Source organism: Amphibalanus amphitrite, unplaced genomic scaffold, assembly GCF_019059575.1.
Source record: "Amphibalanus amphitrite isolate SeventyFive unplaced genomic scaffold, NRLGWU_Aamphi_draft 000659F_arrow, whole genome shotgun sequence".
Classification (NCBI taxonomy): Eukaryota; Metazoa; Arthropoda; class Thecostraca; order Balanomorpha; family Balanidae; genus Amphibalanus; species Amphibalanus amphitrite.
This window is the reverse complement of record NW_024882153.1, coordinates 115433-142199: the sequence shown is the minus strand read 5'-3', so window position 1 is coordinate 142199 and position 26767 is coordinate 115433. Positions and strand designations below refer to the sequence as shown.

Below are 26767 nucleotides of genomic sequence, written 5' to 3'. Positions count from 1 at the left end.
GCGGGGTTTGGATGTCACAAAATGACCGGGAGGCAGATAAAAATAGAAAAATAACATAAACGCCGCTTTGATTGTGTGATAACAGTGCTGTGGGGTTGCAAAACGAGACGATGATTATGAAATTATTGAGGATTGCAATAATGCATTGGCTGAAGGTTGCTAAAAATGAGCATCTCTTTTGCACTTTTCATATCTGATTGGCTGAAGACCTACACTCTACAGCAATTATGTAATTACATCCGACCTGCGCACGGTGTTGAGTGTGGAACTCGCGGCCCCTCCACCCACCTGGTCGAACAGCCGGTACATGTTGGCTGTGTGGACGGGCCGACGGACGGTGGCGCGCTCCATCACCTCCTCCACCTCGGCGGCCGCCGGGCGGCTCTCTCGGTTAGTACGGGCGGCATGCTGTGAGTGCGCAGCGGGGGCGGGGGCGGGGGCGGGGGCGGCCGGCACGCTGCTCCTCACCAAAGGCACGGGCGCCGCGCGCGCCGGCTCGGCCGCCGGGCTCGCACTGTGCCCGTTGGTCAGCGGCGCCGGTGTCGGCTCCCAGGACTCCGGCTCCGGCTCCGGCTCGGGCTCCGGACTGGCGGCCGGGGCCGGCTCCGGCTCGGCGGGCCGCTCCACGGCGGCGGCCGGCGGCACGGCCGACACCACCTTGGGCGGCTGCCGGGCGGCCGTCTCCAGGGAGCGGGTCTCCGTCTCGGCGCCCTCCGGCCGCCGGTCGGCGTCCAGAGAGCGGCGCGCGTCCAGCGAGGCGTGCCGCCAGTGACCGCCCTCCGGCTCGCTGGGCCGCTCCAGAGAGCTGCGCGGCCGCTCGGCCGGCTCGGCCGTCTGCTCGGAGGCCATCCGCTCGAACCGCGAGCGCAGGTCCGAGGCGCTCTTCTGACGCGGGATCTCGACCGGGCCGCGCCGGTCGGCCGTGGCCTCGCGGCTGTTCTCCAGCGTGTTGAACATGGCCAGCTTCTGTCGGAACTGGTCGCCCTTGCCGCCCTGCGGCCGCCAGCGCGCCTCGTCGCCGCCGGCGCCGCTCACTGTCTCCAGAGAGGCGATCCGGTGGCGCAGGCCGTCGCTCAGGTCCATCGACTTGCGCTGCTGGCGGCGCTGCGCGAGCGGCGAACGCTCCTCGCTGCCGCTGCGCTGCTCAAACATCGAGCGGCGTTTCAGCACGTCCACCTTGGCCTTCTTCTCCCTCAGCACCACCGACGGGCGTCCCGTCTTCACGGGCGCTACGGCGGGCGCGGCCGGTGCCGGGGCTGTGTACGGGGCCGGGCGCACCTCGGACTTCTCCATGGGTGAGGCGGCGCGCGGACTGGGCTCGCGGCGCCGAGACGAGTCCACCGGCGACAGGGACGGCGAGGGCGTCTCGGGCGGCGGCAGGCGGGCCGTGGCCGCCGTCTTCTCGGCGAACTTCATGTAGCCCTGGATGGCCGACTCGTAGGTGAACTCCTCAGTGCCGCTGTCGTGGCCGTTCGGTTCACCAGAGGTGGGCGAGGCAGCGCACTTGTCCGGCTCCTGTGACGGCCAGACCGGGCGGGGTCGGTTAGTCGGGGCGGGACGCGGCGCCGTCCCAGGGCGCGGTCACACAGGCACGAGACTACGCAAAATGGCAGCAAAACACACCGACCAAAACTCCACAAAAAGGGCTCAAAGTGGCTACACAAAAAGTTGCTACGATATACTCTAGTCCTGTTGAAGTTTTAGAGGGTTAGTGAAACACATTAGTAACGCCACCATGAAAAAAGAACATCGTGAAGACCAACAATCCGACGTGGCTCTTACCCGCTCAGTCACACACATACAGCCACTCATGGTGACTGGATGAATTCACATTACAACACAGCCCAACACAGCTCCCACTTGTTCGGCGTTCGCACACTCAAAACGATCTACTCACTCCACTTTAACTCCATCCACTCAACTCAGTCACACTCACTCCCACTCCTCTCAGTTCCGCCACACTGCTGAGGCCCTCGAATGCCAGACACGTTCTGCGAGCCTCTAGGGTGGCGCTGGGGCCAGTCCCGGCCCCGTGGCGAACAAAAACCCGACCCGACCGCGCCCTCCCCCCCTGTATCCGGCGCCCGCTCCGTGCTCGGTGTTCTGCCCGTGTTCTGTGTGTTCTGACTGACAGTCTGAGGGGACTGTCAGCCGGCGGCGGCTCGGCAGCACCTCCCAGCACCCCAGTGATTGGCTGACCTCTAACCGAGGCGTGATCGTGAGTGAAGATCAGGTGCGGTGGTGGGTTTCGAGGGATACAGAGAGCCAATCGTACACAGCCGACAGACTTCTGTTTATGAGGTGAAGAGAGGAAAATATCGTGAGGACACGTAGACGTGACGTAATGCAGCTAGCTGATAAAAATCTGTCGAAAACAGACATGCATGTTCCTTCACGCATGATGAGCGTATAAAGCTCAGAATTCCCTGGCCATGGGTCTAATTCCGCGGCGAACGTGGCCACCTGGTGCAGCCTGCCGTCGGCAGCAGAGAGCCGGGCCACTTCACCACCGGAATACGCCGTGTGTCACGATCGGCCGGCAAAGTAAAAACGGGCGGCTTAGCGCCGGCTTACAAACCAGTGGGGCTCCTCGGCACGCTTCTGCCGATCGACCGGCGTGTTCAACAGCGTCCGACAGCAGTTCGGAGGACAACTGTCGCCTCGGAATTGTAAACCTCACGTAACCAGCACGCTTCGAGGTGGCGTACGGCGTGAGATGGAGAAAAAAGGCCCAAAAGACGGAGGGAATAAACGTCGAGGATGACCACTTCTGTGAGCTGGTCCTGAATCGCCCCGGTAAAAATATCACTAAGCGTAGTTTAGGACTTAGGTATAGCAAGTAACAGAAGACGAATTACTTGACCCAGCACTTCCGCGAGCTCATGAAACTCATTTGCAAAACAAAAGACTAGTTGGTTTATAGTCTCTAATCAGACGAATACATGCCTTAGGACAGAGGTAAACGGCAATTTAATTGGAAGCTGAGCGATAAACATCTCCATTAAAAGCAATAAGCTGCTATTCATTCAGTTTCCCCAGAATGACAGTTGGTTATGGGCTCATTGAAGGATCCGCGCGTGAGAGTGGGAGACAGGCCAACAGCACTCTCGACGGAGAGTCACTTTGCCAGCTGTCTTGGCGATCCCTTCCGCCCTCACAGAACGGTTGGCATTGTCACCTAGAGGACACCTCACGGTCTCACCCTTCTGCTGCCAACTCTAAGGTCACCGGTCGGGCGGTCACCCTGTCTTCAGCTGCCAGCCGTCAGCCGACGGTCGGCCTATCGTTGGCTTCACGTGCTAGTGGCGGTGGACGGGATGGCGACACCTGCACCCCTCGCCCCTCGGGGCATTTAGCCAGCTGACCGGTGTCGGCACGTGACTGGCACCGTGCGTTCACCGCCGAGGGTCGCCATGTCGCCCGGGGAAACGGCGTGATCCATAGCCGCGTCACCGCGTCACCGGCCAGTTCATAGGCGAAACCTCGGCCGTTGAGCGGACTCGGCCCGGATTAATATGGATGTTCGGCCGAAATGGTGACGGGAGCGGACCCCGCTGCCGGTCAGCGGGTAATGAGACCGGCTACTGCATGAGGACCGTGTCACCAGAGGGGACCGCTGCTCGGCGACAGAGCTGTCCGCTCGTGTTCGGCGCCCGGTCCCGGCCGATCCGGGACGATATGCAGCGCGCCGCCGACCTTCGTTTAACCAGGCGAGGACACCTGAATATCGGCGGCGCCCTTCACTCATCAGTGTGCGCCCGTTGAAGGCAGCCGGCTCTCGCTGACTTGTGATGAGCGGCAGCCCTGTCGCCTCCCGGAGACTCGTCACAGGACGCCACCGGTGACCTTGTGAGGACGGATAGGCCGGGCAGCCACGGTCGCTCGGCGGCGCCGTAGCATATCTAATAACCCGACCCGACCCCGGCAGCCAGGTGTGCCACCACGCACCGCGTCTCCGCCCGGACGAAACCCCGCGGGTCGTGTCGTGCCGCTTCGCCCGAACGACGCGCGCCTGACCTCCGCACGAAACGCCAGTGGCGGCATTTAGATTCCGTTTTGACGAGGGGCGGGCCCGGGCCTCGGCTCATCTCGCACCGGACCATGGGCGGAGACCGGCTAAATTACCGGCCATCAAATTAATGACAGAGGTGGTCGTAAGTGTGGGTTTTTCGACTCTTACGCAACACGCAGCGCTATGCTGAAGGCATATGCGACACACCGCAGCAGTCAGCAGAAAAAGGCAAGGAATCGAGCCTGCACCTACAAACGCCAAGTCGGGTTAAAATTCTGCGGCATGAAAACAAACTGGAGCACGTCTGGTGCATGGTCACGGCGCACCGGCCGACTCCCGAAGACAATGCCCTTTGTCGAGCATTGTTTCTGGGCCAAATGAACACAAAAATACCGGCGCTGCATCCGGCCCGTGCTTACCTCTGGCTCCAATGGACCGCCCTGCCTTCTGCTGGAGCCACCCGGCGCGACGGAGGAACACGCGAGCCGCCGCCACCCGCGCGCACACACAGCTCGAGCTGCACGGCCCCGGCACTGGCTGCCTGTTTGGTAGCGCGCCGGTCCGCCCGCCGTACGGAGCTTCTGACTCACCGCCGCTCGCCGAGTCTGGGCACAGGCCCTCCCCTCCGATCGGCACTGAAGGCCGATCACGCGACCTGGTGCACCAGCTGATTGGGTTTCCAGGACGGCGGCGACGGCACTGCCATCTGCCAGGTCAGGGCGGCCGCCGACCGGCCCGACATCTGGCGGGGTCGGCGGGAACTACCAGTCGGGTCAGCGGCAGAAGCGATCACGTGAGCAGCGTGTTTGTGTGCGTGACTGTGACCAAAAGAGGGATTTACCGACTCGGACCCGCACTCGTACTTACAAGGCGCAAGCAGCACCTCCACGGCGTGAGAGGCGCTCGACAAGTAAGCGGTGAGACGGTAGATGGTGGGTGGTGGGCGGTAGCGGAGGGTGAGGGCCGTGGCCGTTGGGTGAGGACGGTGGGCGGTGGGTGGTGGGCGGTGGGCGGTGGGTGGTGGGCGGTGGGCGGCGGGCGGTGGGCGGTCGTCACGACTTTTCCCACCATTCGTTTGTGTGTCAACACAGCCACCTGAGCGCGGCCGGCGGCGCCACAGCCGTCTCCAATGGGCGCATCACGCAGCTCCCAGGTAAAGCACATCCGCGCGGCGCCGGGCCGGTGTCCTATGACGTCACCACAGCGCTCCCACGGGCCCGTCGGATTGGGAGACCGGCCGCGTCCCAGCCCCGGCAGTATTACCGCGGTATTATGGAAAATTGCACAACATTTCGGTGGCCGCCGGGGTGAAACCGGCACTGTTCCGCAACTGTGGCCACTGGGGCCTGCTACAGACGCCACTTTGGTGAAACCCAGCGCCAAATGTGTGTTCACTGATCCCGTATACTACGGATACTTTCAACAAAATTACTGGTTTGAAATGATAAGCGTGATCCTGGGCCAGACTTCCCGGAGTCTGAAAATAACACCCGTTCAGGCGGAGGAACGGCGACTCGGCGGGGCTAATGTTGGAACAAGTGGATTACACAGACCGGCCGGTATTCTGGGGAAACTGGAGCACTAATACGACCCAATCAGCGCACCACGCGGCCAGCGGCCCTCATTGCCCGCTCACACCGGTTGTGCTGGCGTGCAAACGTCGCTCACGGAACTACATACAGGGAAACATGCACAGTGCACACGCACACGCGCACCACACAATTACACATCCTAGACCTATTCACACATAGCATGTGAGTCATAACTAGGGACTTTGGTAAAAAGAGCAAAAATATGGGCATGCGACACCGTGTTGTCCATTATGTTCACAATAACGACAATCAACGCGATGGCTTCAATCTTCATCAATGCTAAGGAAGGTTGTAATTCTTTTTGGCTCTTGGATAGCCTTGTTCCCCGTGATGTACTGTATTCCCCGCTCATGTGTGTTGTACAAAGTCCAATAAACAGTACATACAATAATCTGTCTGAGTGCGGTGACCGCTCTGCCGAGCCACCTACGGGAGCCCCGCTGCAGAGGTCACCGGGAGGCGGCCGGTCACATTCCGTGCTCTGTTGCCCGTGCAGGTGCCGCCACAGACACCGATTGTCGGCGGCGACATACCGCAGGTCGCCCCGCGACACAAAGCCACCGTGTTGTGATAAGGTTACAGCCGGATCTGACACTAAGCTGACCAGCCCACGATATACCAACCCACACGGCCACTTGACCTTCTCTGATCAGTGCTCACTGCTCAATGTGTTGTGTGCTTCCTAGGCACACAGACAGGGTCTATGTTTAGGTTTAAGATAATCATTTGAAAATAACTATTTATGTATGCTGAACTGTGACCTGTAATCAAACCACTTGAACTTGGCTTGACTGCTATGCCTAGTGACCCAGCGGTTTGACCTCTGCGACTCTTTGACCTGAGCGAATTGTGACCCACCCAACCAGCCTTCGTGAGGCGTTACCCACATGTATCGGGTATAGTCCAATACTTGATGGAAGGAATGCAACTACCCTACAAAAATTACCGCAAGTGAATCGGTCCACTGACCTGACCTTGTGTGACCTCTGTGATCCACGTGATCCGACCTCTGTAACCTGACCTGTGTGACCTCTGTGCTCTCAGTGACCCACCTGTTGGTCTCTGGGCTCACTGCCTGTACCGTGGCCCCAGTGACATGACCTCAGTGACCTCCGTGACCCACCTGTTGGTCGCTGGGCTCGCTGCCTGTACCGTGACCTCAGTGACCTGACCTTAGTGACCTCCGTGACCCACCTGTTGGTCGCTGGGCTCGCTGCCTGTACCGTGACCTCAGTGACCTGACCTCTGTGACCTCAGTGACCCACCTGTTGGTCGCTGGGCTCGCTGCCTGTACCGTGACCTCAGTGACCTGACCTCTGTGCCCTCCGTGACCCACCCGCTGGTCGCTGGGCTCGCTGCCTGTACCGTGACCCCAGTGACCTGACCTGTATGACCTCCGTGACCCACCTGTTGGTCGCTAAGATCGCTGCCCGTATGGTGACCTTAGTGACCTGACCTTAGTGACCTCCGTGACCCACCTGTTGGTCGCTGGGCTCGCTGCCCGTGTCGGAACTGGTGGCGAAGCCCAGGTCGGACTTTGTGTCGCTGGAGGTGGGTGATTTGGCGCTCAGCAGACTACTGATGTCGTTATCGTCGTCAGTGAATACTTGCAGCACGCGCCGGCCCTTCCTGCAGAGCGAACAGGGAGCGGGGGTTAGAGACGGGACCCAGCAGCATGGAGTGAGACCATGGACACCAGGCTCGTACTGAAATGACGCACATAAAGGGACAGCTCCAATGAAACACAATTCACTCCTGCATGGCTGGATAACGGAGCGACGCCGCCACTTTCCTACCACAGGACACCGACAGGAGGATAACAAGGAGGGTGAACGGACCGCATACCGCAAACACCGCTAACGGCGGCCAAATACCGGCGCACCTCTCATACTGACCAGGCAGCGGGGAGACGGGCTGTGCGGGTAACTGCACAGGTCACTGTACCGCGCGGCATGGGTCACTGCACAGGTCACTGTACCGCGCGGCACGGGTCACTGCGGCACGGCTCACTGCGGCGGGGGTCCCTACAGCGCGCGGCACTGCAGCGCGCGGCACGAGTCGCTGCGGCACGGGTCACTGCGGCGGGGGTCCCTACAGCGCGCGGCACGGGTCGCTGCGGCACGGGTCACTGCAGCGCGGTCACTGCAGCGCGCGGCAGGGGTCGCTGCGGCGCGGTCGCCCGGACGCGACTGGTCGGTTTCGGAGCCGGGTCGGTCCAGCCGCTCGGTGCCACAGGCCTACCAGCGAGTGGCGTGACCGGCCGCCGGTCCACAGAACATCCATAACCTTGGTGGAACGAGGACGGATCACACCTTCCTGCACGCCAGCTCCCAGAAACGGGGGCAGCCGGGGACCGGGCGCAAACGGAGGACAATGCCACCCACCGGCACATTTACCAGCGCCCGACCGACCTGCAAAACATCGGCCGATGCGGTGGGCCATAAAAGTCGGAGGAAGGAGGGCCGGCCGGGCGTTATTTACAGGAGTCGGGACGATTTTTGGGGCGCGTTTCCTCAACCTCAAGGCTGTGGTGTAGCGGAAAGGGTGACGCGCTGCGGTGAAAGGGACTCGGGCGACAAACACCTCACCATCTGTCTGAGTCAGTGGGCCGCGTCCGACGACTGAGCGGGGCTCATTGCAGGGTCCGAGCACACGGCCAATACACGACTTTAGTGGTGAGGTCAGCAAATTCAGTGCGAGTCAGCGGGCCGAACTAAACGTACCGTATCCAGGCACAATATGAGATTTTATCGTAATTGTAGATGCACACAAAAAGGTGGAGGAAAACGGAGGAGCACACGTCATGCATGTAATGTAAAATTATAACCACTATCAGCGTGACATACACACAGAAATACACATTTTACAGCAGTGTACGTGGAACAGAGGCGTTGTTGTTTAGCCGGTTCCCTCCCGTTCCCCCGCGTCCACTCACCCGCCTCGGTCCTGCATCATCTCGCCGAAGGTTTTGTTGCGGCGCCGCGAGCCGCCCACGTCCTCCTCCATCTTCTTCACCTCCGTCAGCCGCTCGATGACGTCCTCCTGCCGCTTCCTGCGCGACGACTTCCAGTTGTCCAGGTTCTGTCGGCGAAACACGACCGGCGGTCAGTCGTCGGTCAAACTCTCGTGTTGACACAGTTCGATATTCAGTCACCAGATGGCACCAGCAGTAGACGCCTGAAGGTATACTGCGCCGCAAGGCTTACCGTTGAAATCGGCGCGGCGCAACTGTCACACGGGGAGAAAGGAAGAAAAACACGCACGGGGGAGACAATTACGGCACTGCAGCAGAAGAAAAGCCGCAATTACTCGGCACAGTATCTCAGCCATGTGACGGGCTGTTGCGCCACTGCCCCGGTTCCAGTCAGTAGCTAGCAGACACCCGATGTCAGCTAAGTGACGTGCGGACCGTTGTTGTGCAGATGAGACAATGACCCCTCAGCTGACCCCTGACCGCGCCCGTGCACCAGCTGTGCTCTCTACGGTCGGGTGCACCGGGTCCCCGCCGCGTCCAGCAAAATCCGGCACTCGACCAACGAACGGCGCAGTTCGGCGGCACGCCAAACTGCGCGACATTCCCCTCCATGGAGCGGCATTAGCGTCATGAACCGGCGCCAAAGACTGGGTCCCTGCGCTTGCGCCGACCGCCGCCCAGCCATGTATGATTAAAGAGCTCCCGTGTGGACCGCCCCGGGCCATTCCGGGCCGTCCGGAGTCGGACTGCTCCGGGCCATTCCGGGCCGTCCGGACTGCTCCCGGCCATTCCGGGCCGCTCCGGGCCACTCCGGTTCGGGGAGCCGTGACGAGCGGCCATCAGAGTTAATCAGCACCGAACGATGATTGACAGCATAGAGGAGCTCTCACAATTATGGAGTGGTTTGTTCACTTTCCACTGGATGCTTTTGATGATGAAATGCGACAGGTGGGCGAAGTTTGAGGAGCACCTGATAGCAGAGCGACAAGGGAATAACAAACGGACTTAGCAAGGTCTCAGAGTTCTTGATGTGATTATGATGTCTAAAAATCAAACAGGGCTTGGGGCACGTGGCGCGACTTTGGAGCACAGAGCACACTGCAAAGGAACGGTGATTCCCTTGCACATTGTTAAATGTCACGGCGTAGTAACTTGACTCGGAGGATTACATGACATGCTGAGGCACGATTGACTCTCGTCTGTTGCAACACGAGTCGTCGGCACGAACGGCATGCACCAGAGCTGGGTTAGTGGCTCACAGCACCGGCCAACAGTGGCCCCGGCGCTGGGCTGGCACAGCAGTCAGCTCACCACAGCGGAGCAAAACTACCCAGCCAGCGCCACAGCTCCAGAGCGTGAAGGTCCACCGCTCAGGGCAGAAGCGCTCCTCGCTCACGCTCAACGGAGCACAGTCTGCTGCGGACATCACAAGGTGGATCGACCCGCTGAGGGAAAAACGAACGGAACTCCGTGGCAACGACCTGGAGCCTCCTCTGGACTGCAGAGCCAGCGATACCATCAGCAGTGCGGCGGCCGGACGACCCTTCTGCATCTACCGCATCGTCCGTTAGGCTGGGCAGTGGACACTGGACACTGGACAGTGCCACATACAGATGCCGCATGGTCGTCTCTGCACATCAGGGCATCGGCCATTGTCGTATAGACCGTCCACCTATCGTAAGACATCAGCTAGAGCTCAAAATTACTACGGCTTGTCGAATTACGAGCCGCACTCACTGACATCTGTGACACCGAAACCAGAGGATAACATTGTGACACTCCCCATCACCAGCGTCCCCACCTCACCTCCACCTCGTGGCCATGGCTCCAGCGGTGCAGCCGCTTATAAAACAAAAACTTCTTGTAGTCGCCCTGGAGACGGGGGTCCATCGCCGCGTCAGAATCCATCACAGCCGAGTTTCGACTCCTCAGTCGCACAAGAGATCGCACCACCGACTCCAGTCGCGGTCAGGAACGAACGCCGTGTGATCACTGCTGCTGTGGTCCACAACGAAGCTCACTCGGCCCAATCTTCAGCAGCTAGGTTGGACCACTTGTCACAGTCCACAGAAAGAGCGCTTCTCACAGCCTTCCACTGCTCACAGCCTGCCACCATTCCTCCGCACTCTCACTCGCCAAATACTGCTTCTCTGGATATCGCCGGCGCCTCCCTAACGTCTGGAGTGGCGTCTCCGACCGCCGGTGCCGCTCCTCCGCTATCACCACCGCCGGCAGGACAGTCTGTGGGGCGCCGCTCGCCACCAATTTACATCGCCGCCGCCTGCTCCGCACCTGGCGACACTTTCTCGCCCTCAGCACACGCAGACGGACCACGGCCAGCGGCGCTTTTCAAACAAACCGTCCGAGCCGCCTGTCAGCAGTAATGCTCAAACACAGCAGCGCAGCAACTGGCACCAGCACTTTTCAAATACAACAGCGTGCAGCCGTCACTTGTCGAGATAGAAACTTCCAGCATCCAGCGACTAACTAGTTAGGCGTCGCTCCACACAGTTCCACACTGCTCAGCTCAGCTCAGTTCAGCACAGCACAGCGTCCCGGGCGGCTGTGGACTGCGCCGCGGCGCCCGGCACCCCACTGGACGCCCGGGGGCCCGCCGGGGTCGTCGGGCGGGGGCGAGCTCACGTGACGGGCCGTCAGTCGGCCGCGCTCGAATTACAGCCCGGCCCGCGGCGGCACCGCCCCGTGAACTTCCGGCCTGCGCGGCGTGGTGGGTTCCCGTGCCGAGAGCGGGAACACGGGAGCACCGGAGCACGGGGCGGGGCGCTGAACCGGCGGCACACGGCAGGTTCAGACCACGTGAGCGGACAGGGCGCGGCGGCACAGCTGACTACACGCAGAACGTAGCGTGGCAGCACGATGAGCACCGAGCACAGATCACTGTAGGGCTGCCTAGGGTCGATATTGGCTGTATCGCAGCTCAGCCGAGGCCGTCGGCAGGGCGGGTAGCACGGAGGTCCAGCCGGGCCCCGGCGCTCCCCGAGACTGCGCCCAGCGACATTGTGAGACCACCGCCGCGCGGCAGTCGACCGCACGACGCGCCGGCTGGAACGGGCCGGAACGGAACGGGGCCGAGCGAAACGGAACGGAATGCTCAACACAGCCACATATACCGAACTAAGTGAGCTATTATGCGGCCGAGAGAGCTACATGGGTCTCAACAGAGGCCGGTAAACGACTGGAAACGTATTGCCAGTTGATCGTTAGATCGCTAGGTTCGAAGCTGTTCCGCTCGATAAACTGTTCGGCTCTGTGACAGCACTGAGCAGTGAGCGGTGACTGGGTGCCCCACCAACCCACTGTGGACTGACAAAACCACAGGCCGGCGGATCGGCCACCGTCCCAGCAATCCCAGTAGCAGACGAGCAGTATAACCGAGCCCAGCCAGCGTCGGCATCGGCAACCTGTGGCGTAGGCCGGAGCGCGGGCTGTCACCGGCACGGTACCGGGCGGTCGATCGGTGCTTCTGACCGCCGGACATGGTGAGTCACCGCCGGACCGTCCTGGAGGGCGGGCGGGTCAGCGAGCGACCCGGCAGGTGCGTGTGTGTGCCGGGACCCGACCGACGGGGTTATATGACCCAAACGGCGGCGTTATATGACCCACCGGACCACTCCGCAGCCCAGTGAGAGTCTCCTCGGAGCCGCGCCGGCGCCCAGCAGCCACAAAAAGCGTCACCGCGCCGCTTTCGACGCAGCCGGGTGTGGGAGCCTGCGGCGGCGACCGGGCAGCCAAACAGCGAGATCGGATCTCCCCGGTCCGACCGGCCGACCGCACCCGACCCGACCGGAGCCACAGGGACGGGTCCGGTATCGGCCAGTCCACGCCTCCGAACCGCTCCTCACCTGGGGTCGAGTGTGAGGTGTGGTCAGCCCGACCGGGATGTCCTCATCCCTAGCTTTCATATCTGGTATCAGCCCATCCACAAGATACTCAGTACTCGCACGAAAGGCTCACTCTCCACATCGGCTGATCCGCCTTTATCGCTTTACCCTCTCCTCCCCTGCGGCGATACCCTCCTCCCCACTCTATCTCCCCTATCGGTCCATCCTCCCGTCCCTCGGCCCTCTCAGCCAGGTGAGAACGGTCACCGCCGCGGCTGGGGTCGAGTGTGATAGGTTTGATAGGGGACCGTCCCACCCGCGACAGAACTCTGTTCGCCAGACATACCAGACAGCCGGCCACAGCTCCGGCAGGGGAGGGCTGTCCGATAACGCCCACCCCACCGGGTCACGCGAGGTCATACACAAACACAGTGTACCCCTAAGTAGGGACTCACACACAGGGCATGATTTGAGCAAAATTATGTGATTCGTGCTAATCGAGTGATACTCTTCGTGAAGTTATCTCGATCTCAGTCTATCAACAATGCTACCATTAACCATACCTGACATTTTGTCAACTAATCATCTAGCAGAGGGCAGTTAAGGACCGTGGGAGATTTCCGCCTGCGAGTATGACTCGGCCTTCCGGCTGCTTCCGAGACAGAGTGCTCCAAACACGGTCAAATTATATGTGGCCTTCAGCCGAGCACCCTGACAGATCTTTAACACGCCGTCAAGGCTACGCCGGGCTTCCCGTGGTAAACGTTTCCCCTTACTGACGGCGCTCCGGCAATTTATGTGCGAATTAACCGGGGCCTGGATACGTCCAGGGTCGCGCCGCCCCTCCACAGCGAGTGGCTCTGACATTGAGGGACACCTCACCCCGCTCCAGACCCGCGGCTTCCAGGAGCCCTGGACGGCACCTGGCGACTGGCTGCTGACAGGCCCTGCCGGTTCATGACAGACCCTCACGGTCCCTGTGACAGCCGCCATCACTCCGACTGACACCTCTCGGCCCTCCGTCCCCGCCGCACCGCGGCCGGCCGTGCAAATTGACCCGAATCAGCGTCCCGGTCGGCGGCTCCCGGCCCACTCCCGCCTCATCACGATGACCGTCCACTCGGCGCTCCCACGCTTCTGCAGCCCTTCTCCCAGGCAGCGGCCAAGGTCGCGGCCCCGGCAGGTCGGCCATGCACCCCTGTCCGACTGCGGCTCAGCCAGGAAATATTCCGGCTCTACTGCCCCAGTCTCACGGCCATAGGCACAGTACAGAGCCAGACGGATCCATTGGGAAAAAACCTGAACAATAAACAAAACTCTTGTAGCGACCACGATGAAATGGGGCCAAACAAAGGCCAGGACGCACTTAGGAAAAAGATAAACAAGAACAAACTAACTACATATCTGGAGACCTCAATGCCGAACTAAAAGTAACACCAGACACGCCAGCGAGTCCCACCCCGCCCGGACTCCCCTACCCGAGGGTACTCACGTTTTGCCAGGCGGCGCTCTCCTCCTCTTTGACGGCTGTCTTGGCGGCCATCCTGAGTTTCTCAGCCTTGAGCATCTGTTCGGAGGCGGTCCGTAGTAGAGGTGCCGGTCCCGCAGCCACAAACTTCATCGGGTTAGTCGCCGGCTTCGGTCCGACGCTCTTGCGGCGCGTCGGGATATTTTCTGTGGCCTCGGCGGACACCTGAAGCAGCACACGTCACGTCCCGTCACTGCACGGCACAGATCACGTCACGGCACGGCGCGCGGGCGGCGGACGCGGGCGGCGGCGCGGCCTCCTCGGGCGGCGCCGCTCGCTCTATTGGCGCGTCACCGCCGGACACCGGCCGCCGCGGCCGCTGCCAGTATCGCGGAATCTGCCCGTGGCGGCGCGGCGCGGCCGGACCGGTCGGCCGGCCCTCTGTTTTGCAGCCGCGGCCGGACAAAATCGCCGGCTCCGTCCCGTGGCGGCGCGGCGGCGGAAAACAGGCCGGCCCGGCCCGGTGCGCCGCTCAAGGACAGGTGGCGTTCAGCGGCTCCGGACGGTGAGCTGCGGACTGTGAATGGCGCGGACCGAGAGCGACCGGCGGTGAATGACCCGCAGCCGGCCGCGGACGGACACAGGAGGAATGGAGAGGAGCTCGGCAGGACTACTGAGGACGGCGGAACGGGAGGACTAGCAGCAGCAGACAAACAAATCCACTTATTTTACTCGCTGCAGTCACAGGCATGTGCGATTGCCTGTCGATGCTATTCTTAATTCTGAGTACGAGACCTACACTGAAGTGCTAAGCCTGCGTGAATTCGACGGCTGCGTGACTCTGGTCTCTAACAACCTCTTCTGTTGTGTACGATACGAGGAACAACTCCCCACTGCAACCTCTGCAGCTGGTGTAAACGATCTGCCTAACGTCCACTAAACCAGCGTAGTGCTGTCTGCAGCTCTAGACTGCGCGGCCTCCGGCAGACCCACGCTGCTTCATATCTGACCTGGGTGGGCGCCTCAGGCCGAACCGCTCCACAGTTCACCCCACCCGGTTGAACCACCTGCACTCTGCAAGTGCAGTCAATGCCGAGGTGCCCGGGGTCTGGGCCGTCTGGCGCAGATATTCAAGGAGCTCCAACCCCGGAGGACCCAATCGGAGCCAGGCCGGCGCTGACCACTGACCACTGACCAGCCCGGTCGAGTCCCGCGCTCAGTGGGGCAGAGCGCAGGTGGAAAAGGAGGCCGCGGCGTTCAGTATGCCGGCCGAGCTCGCCCTCTCAGTATGCACGGAATGCAGCCGGCCCGAGCTGTCCGAGACCGGCTCCGAGTGCACGTGATAATCCGCGGCACGAGCCCACAGACGGGCTGTCGGCGGGAGGGAGGCGGGAGGGAGGAGGCGGCCGGACCGGGGGACGCACAGCGCACTGGGTGGGCGCTGCAGGCAGGACGGCCTGGTAGATGCCACTCGACGGCGAACGCACGTATTGAATTCCACACAGACAGCAGTGATACTCGTACACCCGGCGACAGGCGAACGACCTTTCTACAGAGCTCGGTCACCCCGACTCCCAGTTACAGCGCGCTTCTCCGGAGGATCAGCGGCAGAAAAGGCGTTCCCTCAGCGGGGACGGTACCCGGTAGCAGGCCATAACGATGGGAGGGCGGGTCATCCAGATTTACGGCGTTCCTCGGCGCTGTTCGGTAGTATCGAACAATGCATCGAATAGTACTAACCACATACCTATCTGATCAGTTGTGAGCTCGAGTTATGGCCGAGAGTAGTTCGAGGAACTGGAACAGAATCACAGGGAGGGATGTAACCCTACTTTCTCGTAAAACAAGAAAAGCTCCGAAGATTATCGGGAAAACTATTCCTACGGAATCTAAACGTGAAATTCCTGTTAACGAAAGACGTCATAACTCATATCCATATGGTATTTGGAAAAGTAAATCAGAAATCGGGCTACACGAAACCTCATCAGATTGTGGAACAGGATTATTCCAAATATGGAAACATACGTGATTTCACTATCTCCATGAGAGACCAGGATGGCCTTCGCGGTGGAGAATAGGCTAAGTTTAGCCAAACAAAGGCTCAATCTGAATAAAGTTGGTCTTACTCTGAGGAACCATGTGCCATGCCTGACAAAAGCACCAGTATGATCCTGTTCCAACATGAATTGCTGTAAACCTACCAACAGGCACAGCCTGACGAAACGTGCACGTCCAGCAAAATGCATGCATCCCAGAAGAGTGGCGACTTGTCTCACTAAGGGAAGTGCATCCTATCAGTAATCACCCACCCTGAAGTAATCACCGTTCCCACATACCGGGAGCAGATCACCGAGCTGGCTGTGCCCTGCAGTTACCCCGGTTCTCCCACATACCAGGGAGCAGCCGCCGACTGGCCGGGGCACCAGGAATCGCCGCCTGGCCGGAAATGCCACGGAGCGCGGCAGACGGCCTCCAGAGGTCAGCGCTACGCTATCAGAGGATGACGGTTCCACTGAGTGTATCGCCACTACCGGTCCTGTCACAGCGGGGACGGGGAAGGAAGGAGAGAGGAAAGGTGGGCTGTTGAGTGTTGACGTCTCAGTGGTCGCAGTCTTTCGACTGACGCAGACAGCCGACCTGTCGGTGGCCATCTTCCCGCTCTCTCGACCGCCTGCCATCCACGGCTGTTCACGCTAGTGACTACACACTCACACACTCACAACGCCCCCCTCAGCACGCACTAAAACACAGGCACACCACTGGACAAACGCCACAGCTAGTCCCCACCGGCCGCGGAGCTGGCACAGAGAGCCCCGGCGTCCGGACCGCGGTGCGGCCGTGCTCCCCACCTGGCCGGCCGCCGCCAACTGCGGGGAGTGGACCGGCCGCCCTGACCGGTCCGGCGCGGCGCGACCACTCGGTACACCGGTCTGCGGCGTACCGGGCGGCGTGCACGCTGCACACTGCAGCCAAACACACTCAGCAGGAGTGGCGCGGCCCAGGCGGCTGCTGGAGCGGCTACAGACAGCAGAATGACGGAGGGAGGGGAGGGTTGGAGTGGAGAGAGCAGGGCAGAGAGAGGCGGGACATCCCGGAGCGAGAGAGCACCTGCAGCAGGTATGAGGCAGCACGGAGGCAGACCGTGACCCGGGCAGGTCACGGTCCACGGCGCCGGGTCACGGCGTGTCTGACCGGCCGCGCCAGTGTTGTGACGGGTAGGTACCGTTGCCGTGACCCAGTGCTGGAGCCGCGATCGGGGCCGTCTGTCGGGGCCGGCTGCCAGCTGCTCCGGAGAGATGCCGACACGGCTTATCAAGGATACACGAGAGAAAGCGTGATGTGGGTGCTGCGAACACGCCAGAACCTACACCGGAGCTGATGGAGTCCTGACGGCCGAGCTGATCAGGGCGCTATAGGGAGTAGGCATCGGAGCAGAGGAGCGACGGAATAGCGACCAGTGACTGCAACGCTGGGTCTTGAGCGAACCGAGCGAGCGCCTTTGTTACCCAGCCGCTGCAAGAATTAAGCCGTTTTACGTCAAACGGAGGACATGATATGGTAAAAAAGTTAAAGGGAACTGACAAGCTATTCATACACGATTTAAACTGTACAATTCAGTAGCATTTAGATAGAATGCAAGCATGTCGATACTTTTTTACCGATTAATAACATCACCGGTAGAGGGTATGACAGCTAGAAATGGCCGATTCGTGGACCTATTCGTGACATCATGTGACCAAAGCACCGCTCGTATGTCGGAAATCAGGTTACCGAGTATTTCAGACTAAGACGGTGCAGGATCGGGAAAGGGATAACTCGTCTAATTACCGGCTGTCGCTGGCAGCGGCGGCGCCGTGGGACGGTTGCGACACATTTCCATAGGCCGTATTAAGTTACTGGCGTGTTTACATTGCATGCAGCCGGGTGGCACAGGGAAAGGGATAAGCCACGGACTTCTCAAGGCTGAACTCTAATGATCATGACAGGAAGCATCATCTGTAAAAGCTAAAAAGAAGTCCAGAAATCACTCTGGATTCAGCCAGCGGAAGACTTACACATTGACAAGAACAGGAAAAAGGCTTCGTTGGAAAGTAAAAAAGAAAAGAAAAGAAAGCTTAGTGTACTGAGTGTGAAAGACGTTCACATGCAGGTACTGGTAGATATATGCCTAAATCCAGCGGGGAAGATCCTAGCAGTCGCTGCACTAAGGCGGTGGGAGAGAACATCCTAACCTCTAAACAACAGCACTCATAAACGACCGGTATTCCAGTGGATCGGCACTCAGCTTTCGCTGAAGCCCATCGCCATAAAACGTCATAGATTTGCCAGATGATGAAATCACCCTTCCAGCTGCGAGGACAAACCAATCGAACCGGCTTTAGTGTCATCATTCATGACCTGCAACATGCTTGCAGAGCCCGTGTGAATGGAATATCGGGTTACGGAGATAATGTGACTGGGGAGAGTGGAGGTCTGTGACAAACACAAAGTTCCCAGCATGCAACGAAAACCCAGAGGGCAGGCTTCAAACATAGCAGGACGCTAAAACAAGTCGCAAAAGCAGGCTGCTAGGCTGGTCTAAAAAGGCGCTAGAAGCAAACGGACATCGCCACGACAAAAGGACAACCATTGGACGCTAATTAGATGTAACGGACACCGGGTGGTTACGGGCGCCCCTCCAGACAAACATGGCGCTGCACAAAAAACGTCACGGTTACAGAGGGGCGCGGCGGGCGGCCGCCAGCTATGGGGACGATACCATCTCACCCGTACCTGCCTCCGGTGCACTACGCCGGTGGAGCCGCGCCTCTGAAACGGGCACACACAGATACCGTCACCATCACCGTCACTGGCAGCAATGACCCACGCGGCGCGCAGCGCCATCGCCCTAAAAACCGCCACCACGTCCCCGAAACGGTCCGCCGTCACCGGCCGCCGGCCGTCACCATTACCCGACAAAGCGCCGGCCGTCGATAGCGACAAAGCCGCGCCGCCGACGCCGGAATGTGACAGATAGCACAGAGAGTCGCCGCGGTGTATTGGCTCAACCGCCGCTATCTACGGAAAATCGGCCGATTTACGGGCGGTTTGGGTCGATAAAACACCCGTCTGTGGACTGAACGCTGACCCGGCCCGCCGGTCGGCACAGGGTACCCGGCGACACGGGCCGCCGCCCGGCCTTGGGTTCTGGATCCCGGATATTTACCTCAGACACGGGCTCCGTTCAGCGACAGGTCTTTACTGGTGACTAATGCTCCTCAAGGCAACCCTTTCGTGACGAGCGAGGCATGAAATATGTAAGAGATACAGTAACGAAAAACCCGACCGCCAATAGAGATCTATCAATGGGTCCACACAAACAAACATATCACATCGGTCGTGACTCATGGGAGCAGTTGAGTGACATTGCGTGGCTGAGCTGGTCTATTGCCATTACCGGCTTTGATTGTCGACATCTGAGCGCCGTGAGGGTTCATAAACAAAGCAACAGGCGACAGGCTGCCTGGTGGCAGCGCACACAATACTATCATGCTCCCAAAGAAGCTACATACCTAACCACCAATAACTACCGCGGTATCATTCTCGTAACTCTACAAATCACTGCAGAACTGACAGGGCGAGCTCGGCCACTCTAAGCCGCCCACCAACTACTGGACGTTCCCAGAACTCGCAGTCAGGCGCCGCTGGACTTTCCTCGACCCGTACCGGACCGCCATGTGCTGACATCCGGCCGACACGAGGGCGACACGCCACAGGAAAGGTCACAGGAAAGAGCACGCACCACGCAGCTGCCTCGCTCGCGCCATGGGCCCGCTCCGAGACGCCATACACTGTCGGCGTGACCGCAGTGGCGCGGGCCGGGGCGGCAGAGACCAGGGCCGCCGTATCGGTGGGCTAACGAAGACAACCATGGCACGTCGCGTGCAGCTGACTGCGATCGCGACACCAATTGATTTATCGGTGCCGAACAAACCAGCGCGCGCGCCATTAAACGGACTTCTTATCGACGCATCGCGGTCCGGATTTCACTAATTGTGCCTGATATGGTGCTCACCGTGAATGACAACTGACGATGGCGCTGAAGATTGGAATTTCTACCCAGCAACAAAGTGGGCAACAGACACATTATACAAAGAGACGACGATGCATTTTTGGGGGAAGCCACTCTTTTTGCCACCCTTAGCATTGATTTCACGCACTGTGGAAGACCTTCGGTTGTGACGTGTGGTCTATTACCTGCGTGAACTCGCGGTTTCCGGCCACAACAGAACCGTAACAGTCATCCTTGAGCATCCGCCAAACATTCTCTCTTCCCTCAAGTGCACATCCCGGCGAAATGGAAAACCCCTGTAAGGGGAGCGACAAAACACAGTGCCTATAGAGGAGCCCGCTCCCCTGCCGAGTGGATGACTGGAGAGACTGAGTGCGGCACCTCCCACCCATAAGGTTCAACAGCCGCGCCTAGCGCCCGCTCCACACAGCTCCACAGCCCGGCACCCATACCCGTGTACCGTTTGATGCAGAGGTTACCTTGAAATGCGGCCTACGCACCGAGACATCGGGGCATTACGCTACTGTGAGGCTTCACGCCTGGCTTCGCTTGCCTAGTAAACAACGCACCTTCGACTAGGTCACCAGAAGGTCAGGTATCTTTCCGGTGGCAGCTGTCCTAATGTCCTACATGCACTCGTAGTGCAACTGACGGAGCTGTTTTGAGCATCAGCCTGCAAGTAAGCTTGCAATCATGCGGAAAAACGCTATGCACTGCTTTCCAGGTCAACCGTTAACGCGCCCACAAAGTCATTGTCCAGCTATCAAATTCAGCCACACAGGGCTAATAATACTGCAGTGTCATCTGACATGTGACGCTCCTCATGAACTGGTTGATGACATTTTGAGCAGGGGGCTGGAATGTTAAGGCGTGTTTAGGTGTTGGTCGTATCTGTCTGGCTGTCTCAGGAACACGTTTCGTGCCTGTTTGCGCCACCACCGCGGCCTATCGGAGCAGCACGGTGCATCCGTGGGCGGCACCTGTCTCACGGGAGCTGCTTGTCCAGATAGCAGGCACCCAATGACCGGAACCCGCCCAGATCCCGTCTCGATTCCGTCCTAATTCCGCCTGAATGGTCACGTCGCCACACATCCCGGTATGCGGCCGGTCAGCGAGGCGGGGCCGCGTAACTCGGTGTCTGGATCCGCGTAACTCAAAGCCGGAATCCGCGTAAATCAGTGCCGGGATCCGCGTAACTCGGCGTCCGGTGGCGGTCGCGGGCGGCCATTGGTGCACCGAACACGTGTAGGGAGGCACCGAGAAGCCAGCAGAGTGATGTCAGCGCACGCGAGCCTCATGACTCAGCGCCAATTAGACCGGTGCAGGTCACGAGCGGCAGCCCTGAGCTGGCTGATCGGCCCCCGGGATGATACAAACTTAAACTATTCCAGGGACGCACACTGCGGTGGGTTTATAATTATGAGAAACAGCTCACCATTGGCCACCGGGACACAGACAAATGGTTCCGATCTGGCGGCCCATATAACACAAACGGGAGGGATCCAGTCGGTTCAAGATAAATGGCCTATGTCGAGAACCGAGACGATAGCAGCAACAAGACGCTCCGCTCCACAAGGCATGTGGGTATAATCGAGATTTTATCTAAATAACGGGAAAACACGAACACGGGCTACCTTCATAAAAACGCCAACTGGACCGAACAAGAGCACGGCCGTATGGCTGGCCGACGGAACGCTGACGCTCTCTTACTAGGTGGGACGGGCAAAGCATCGTCCCACATCCCTACCGTGCATGGGTAACCTGTGTACTGTAAGCAAGACAAGAGCACACTGACAACAGAGGGTAGTCCTCTGGTGTCCTCAAACAGAGACCTGGAATAGGCCGGTACTCGGCATAGATCTCGCGGTGGTGGTGAACCGACTTGATCCTGCACGGTACTGCAAACAGATACCTACATAGCTGCCTGTTGAGGCGAATCCGGACAGTAGAGCGTCCCACAATGGAACAATTAATAACAAATCTTGAATTCGCAAAATAACATAAACATGCTGCCGGGTTTATTTATCAAAATAATCTGCTCGTAAATCTATTTTTGGAGTTCCATTCCTTTCCGCGCGTGCAGGCTTGCTTGTTTGTACGTTCGATGACGATTCAAAACGGCGCCCATTTACAACAGCGACAGGTCATTTCTGGGCGGCATTTGTTAGCGGGTTCGTTACGAGCTGGCCGCGGTCGTTGGCGGGTACGGTGAGGGGTGACCGCAGCAGTAGCGCACTGACAGACGCTGTATGTCATACCTCAGCCATCGCCAGCTCCTCCCCTCAGAGGTCAGCGACTCACAGCACCGTGAACAACGCGAATCAACCGCAGCACAGCCATTGACTTCCCACAAGTGACCATGCTAAAATGGATTGGGACGCTGGCATTGTATGCTTGACACTTTAAATGGAGAATACTGGCTCTACGACGGTGATTTATTCGGGAAGTAAATGTAATCTCTCCTTGTATGGCAGTAATGGGGAGCCTCTCTAGGTAAGCGGCTAAGTCAGATTTGACAAAGACGTTTTAAATTAGTGTTCAGGTCTAGTCAGCATTTGCTAGTAAATGTATAGAGCCTAGAGGCAAAGAACCAAACTGATGTAGAAAAGAAATTGTACTTGAATATAACGTGGCATTGTGAGCTTTCAGCAATAGCTTACAAGTTCAACACTAGATGGCAGCAGTAGCGAGCGCCTGAAGGTATGCTGTACCGCAAAACAAGCAACTGAGCCGTGTCTGCGGATGCTTCGAAAGGGGGAACTAAGCGTGAATATTATATGTCCACCCCCCGTGCAGAGCCCGAAAACCAGTCTGCAGTTCATTGAGGGAGCATCAGTCCCGCCACTATCCCCCCCCCCCCAGCCGGTTCCACGGGCACGTGACCATAAACAAACCGCTCCGTCTCCGGCCGCCGCGACCCACCGTCTCTCCGCTGTAAGAAGGAGACTCCTGCAGCCGGCAGAGCTGGGAGGCGTGGCCCGCCTATCAGACGGGGTCACGACCTCGGCGCGTGCGATACACCCCGCCGGGCCGGGTCACGCCCCTCTCGGACCCACTCAGATGTGAAAGCTGATTGGCGGTGCTTTATAGGCGCCGGCACCGAAAAAGCGCTCTCTCGAAGGGCGGGCGTGGGTAAAAAGAAGCTTGTCTTATCGTCACACACGAGCGCTACAACTGGAAGTTGGTGGGAGCCGGCGGAGAGACAGGAGCGGACCGGGCAACGAGCATGAACCCACCGGGCCGACCAAGCTCCCTCTTCCTTCACGCGTATCTCTTTTCATCTCGCTTGGTTTTCTACCTTCATTCTCCATCTTGACGTCCAGGTTCCTTGACCACGCCCACCTCCCATTCATCCCCCCACCAGTCTTTCTCCATTTCCCGTCTCCCCACCTCCCTGATCAGTGACCACGCCCACCCCGTTATAGTCATCACCCGCCTCCCCGTCTATGTGCCCCTTCAGGCCTCCAGCCAGCGCCGCTGGGTCCCGCGGTCGGTCGGCTGAGCGGCACCGTACATACGGGCGGCGGCGGCTCTCGGCCGTATTTCTCCGTCACTGATGAGTTGGCTCTCGCTCGTGACGGCCGGCCGGTGGGTGGCCCGTGGCGAGGCACCAGTCCGTCACGGAGTGTTTACAGGGCTCCACATGGGACCACCTCGCCGGGCCGGAGAACGGCCGAGGAACAACCGTCACAAGCCGCACTGCGCTGCAGTTCACTGCAGCGATGTTCTTACTGCATCGGTCAGCGATAAAGAAGAAATATTTTTAGGCAAGGCTTCTGAGAATCGCTGCACCTTAGTTTACTGCAAAAAGTTTAATGGCATGACTTGCCCGTAGTAAAATGTGAACAAACAAAGCTTCGGTCTCCGTCGGCAATAATGATCTAAGGAAATGACATTCACCTGGTGCAGTAACATTAGAGACAGAAATCCAGCTACCTCGCTCTTCCTCTAATGACTCTCAGGGACTTCCAACACATGCAAAACATTCGTATAATTAAAACCAAATGCAATGATGCTGAGAGCCAATGCCCGGGACAAACAGCAGCCTGTATCAAATGCTATAGCTCGAACTGAGAGCAATACCCGATGCATTTTCCCACCGGCCGCCACTTCAGGATTCAGTGAACCCGTCATGTCGCAGCACCATATACCGTGAACGATCGACCAAATAAACACCAACGGCCTGCAAAGACAAGATAAACTGCGCCGAGGAAGTCGCTTCCTAGCCCCGGGCGAATTCCGGGTCCCAGCTGACTCGTGCACGCCTCTCGAGCTCCGATGTTTGTGCTCGATCATCTGTGCTGTCCCGAAAGAGGAATGCACATTGCAAGTTGCAGATGCACCAACGAGCACTGGCCCTGACAAGTGACCAGCTGCAGACCAGTGACCGGTCCACACAACGTCCGCTGAAAACAGCTGCTCGCTCCAGTCTCGTCAAATCGACGCCGATTCAGCAGTGCGTTCCCTGTGTCTATTTCAGGCCTCGCTACTCTCGAATGTAGCTCACGGAAGGCGCCCTCCGGACGCGGCCGGCCCAGACGGGAGCGGCTCCAAAGTGGGTCCAGACGGCTGCTCCTGGGCCGGGCGCTGAGCTGAGCACGGCGCGCAGCTGAGCCGCCCGCACCCCGTGTCTCATGACCGCCGCCGCCGCCCGCTGCGACCGGCCGGCCCTGACCGGACGACCTGGGCGCGTCCCAGCCGGCGGGAGTGCCCACTGGGTGCCCGGCAGGAGTGCCCACTGGGTGCTCAGCCAGGCTGCGTACCTCTGGGTGCCGCCAGTGAGCTGCCGGCGCTCCAGCTCACACGGAGGGTGCGGCGCGCGCGTCTGGCCTTGGTGGGCGCTCGGGTGACCTCGGCGGGTCGCTGGGCTGATGTGAGCCGCTCCGGCACAGCGCACGCACCGCTCATGACACAGGCTGCATACCGAGCCGCGCTGAGTGCATGCATAAAGCGGCGCCCGGCGGCGGACACGACCCGGGCTCAGCATACATAACTCCGAGCGGCCGCAGAAGGGCATCTCCGAGGCACCGGCGCAGCGGCGGCGCGAAAGCCGGATGTGAGTCAGAAACGTCATCAGCTAAGAAAACAAACTCATGATGAGAGGTGACGACGCACAGGGCAGACTACTCTGCTGAATTATGGGCACACATGATGTCATTATGAATGATTATACCTCCTTTTGACAAACAGTCCTCCACACAGACGCACATATACGTCAGACGTTATCCCCTTCTGACGCCACGCCCGCCTCCTCGTCTGTCCACCTATCTGCCCCCGACCTTTCGACCCTGAGCCAAGGACCAGGGACCGATTCGCGTTGGCGCACTAAGGCCCTAGTGACACTTGATTTCAAGCGTCACTATGCGATTTCGGTTCGCGCTGAGCCACTAGCCGATTGGTGTAAAATACCGCTTAGTGTCACTACATTCAAGTGTCACTTGGCCGCCTAGTCTTACTAGCTTCCTAGTGCGCCATCTCGAATCGGCCCCAGACCCTCAGAAGCGATAGTCACGCCGGGCGGTGAGTCACGGATGCGGCCGATGACGCCGACTCGTGACGCCATCCTCTGCCGGCGGCCAGCGATGTGCCGTCGGAAGGAAGGTCGGACGGCGGTAGAGAACACACGGGTGTGTCTGTGGGGATCGGTGGCAATCCCCGGCGGGCGGAAGGGCCCCGGGCTGCAGCTAAAGCTCATGACTCAGGACTTGAGGGATACCAGGCACTGATGGTACACTACCTGGTGCTAATTCATCTCGTGCGTTGCAATCCATTGCGTTGCAATGCACTTGTTCAATTGAATTGCCCCGCCATTGATGGCTGAAGCGATGCGCTTCGACCTGGTTTTTCAGCTTTCGAAGCAGGTACCCTGGACGGGGCAGTCGGAGGGACGGCACGAGAAGATCTGCTGCGGTGCCACACGTTGGCCACCTACATAGGCGGCGGAACGGGGGGGGGGGCACCGGGGCACCGTGCCCCCCTTTGATTTTGACATTTTAACATTAGGCTAGGCCTATGGGCGTTGCATGGAAAGAATGGGACCAAATCGACAGTGCCCCCCCTTTAATTGAGGGTATTCCGCCACTACTGGTCACCTGGGGAGGTCTCCCGGTCTCCCATGAATCATCCTGCTGACACTGCGTTCAGCTCATCCTCCCACAGGTATCAGGGCCCCTGCCCTCGCCCACAGCCGTCCATTGTCCTGCGCTGCTGTAAGCATATGCAGGACAGACACATGGGCAGGGATGGGCTGGGAGGTATACGGCCAGTGGTAGGGGTGTCCGCCCACCCGCCCTACCCATGAGGCCAGGGTCACAGGTCGCCGGACTGGCCCCTGAGTCAGGCCGCCGGCCGGATGACGACAGCAGCCACAGATAAATATACCGGCCACCGCTGCCAGTCCCCCCCCCCTCCTAACCGCCGGGGAGGGGGACCTCTCGGCACCCGTTCCTGCTCCGCCACCCCATCTGTCCGCACTCGGCCGCCGGCCGAGAGACCGACCTCAGAGCTGGCATAGCTGTCAGCGGAACATCGGCGGACCGGGCGGCGAGGAGATTGCAGAAATTGTAAGACTGTTTCCATGTTTCAGAACCATGTTTGTGGACTGTGGTGCCAATCAATTGCCTTGGGTTTTTTAACTGGCCAGCGGACAACGAATGCAATATAAGAAAAAGGCAACCTTATGGTCAATGATTCCGAAAAGCAAAAGGTTCCAAAATTACTAACAAAATGAATATATTTCGGACACGGTCCTTCAGTTCAAAATTGCAAAAATATGCTCGATTTTTTTATTTTGAACCTGATGAAGGACCGTGTCCGAAATATATTCA

General features: G+C 59.2%; 1 protein-coding gene across 5 annotated transcripts in view; it reads right to left on the bottom strand.

Moving 5' to 3' along the window:
• LOC122364148 (titin-like) overlaps positions 1–26767 on the bottom strand; it is an 88851-nt gene that overhangs the window by 12034 nt on the left and 50050 nt on the right. For 2 of the 5 annotated variants that reach the window (XM_043334271.1, XM_043334269.1), the window contains exons 3-7: positions 18662–18697; positions 13913–14113; positions 8540–8685; positions 7083–7233; positions 469–1515 (exon numbers count right to left, since the gene is read on the bottom strand). In XM_043334271.1, the coding sequence (XP_043190206.1) occupies positions 469–1515; positions 7083–7233; positions 8540–8685; positions 13913–14113; positions 18662–18697 (1581 nt within the window). Of the gene's footprint in view, positions 1–468; positions 1516–7082; positions 7234–8539; positions 8686–10384; positions 10531–13912; positions 14114–18661; positions 18698–26767 lie in introns of those variants that run through there. The other 3 variants (XM_043334273.1, XM_043334272.1, XM_043334274.1) reach the window with 2 other exon arrangements.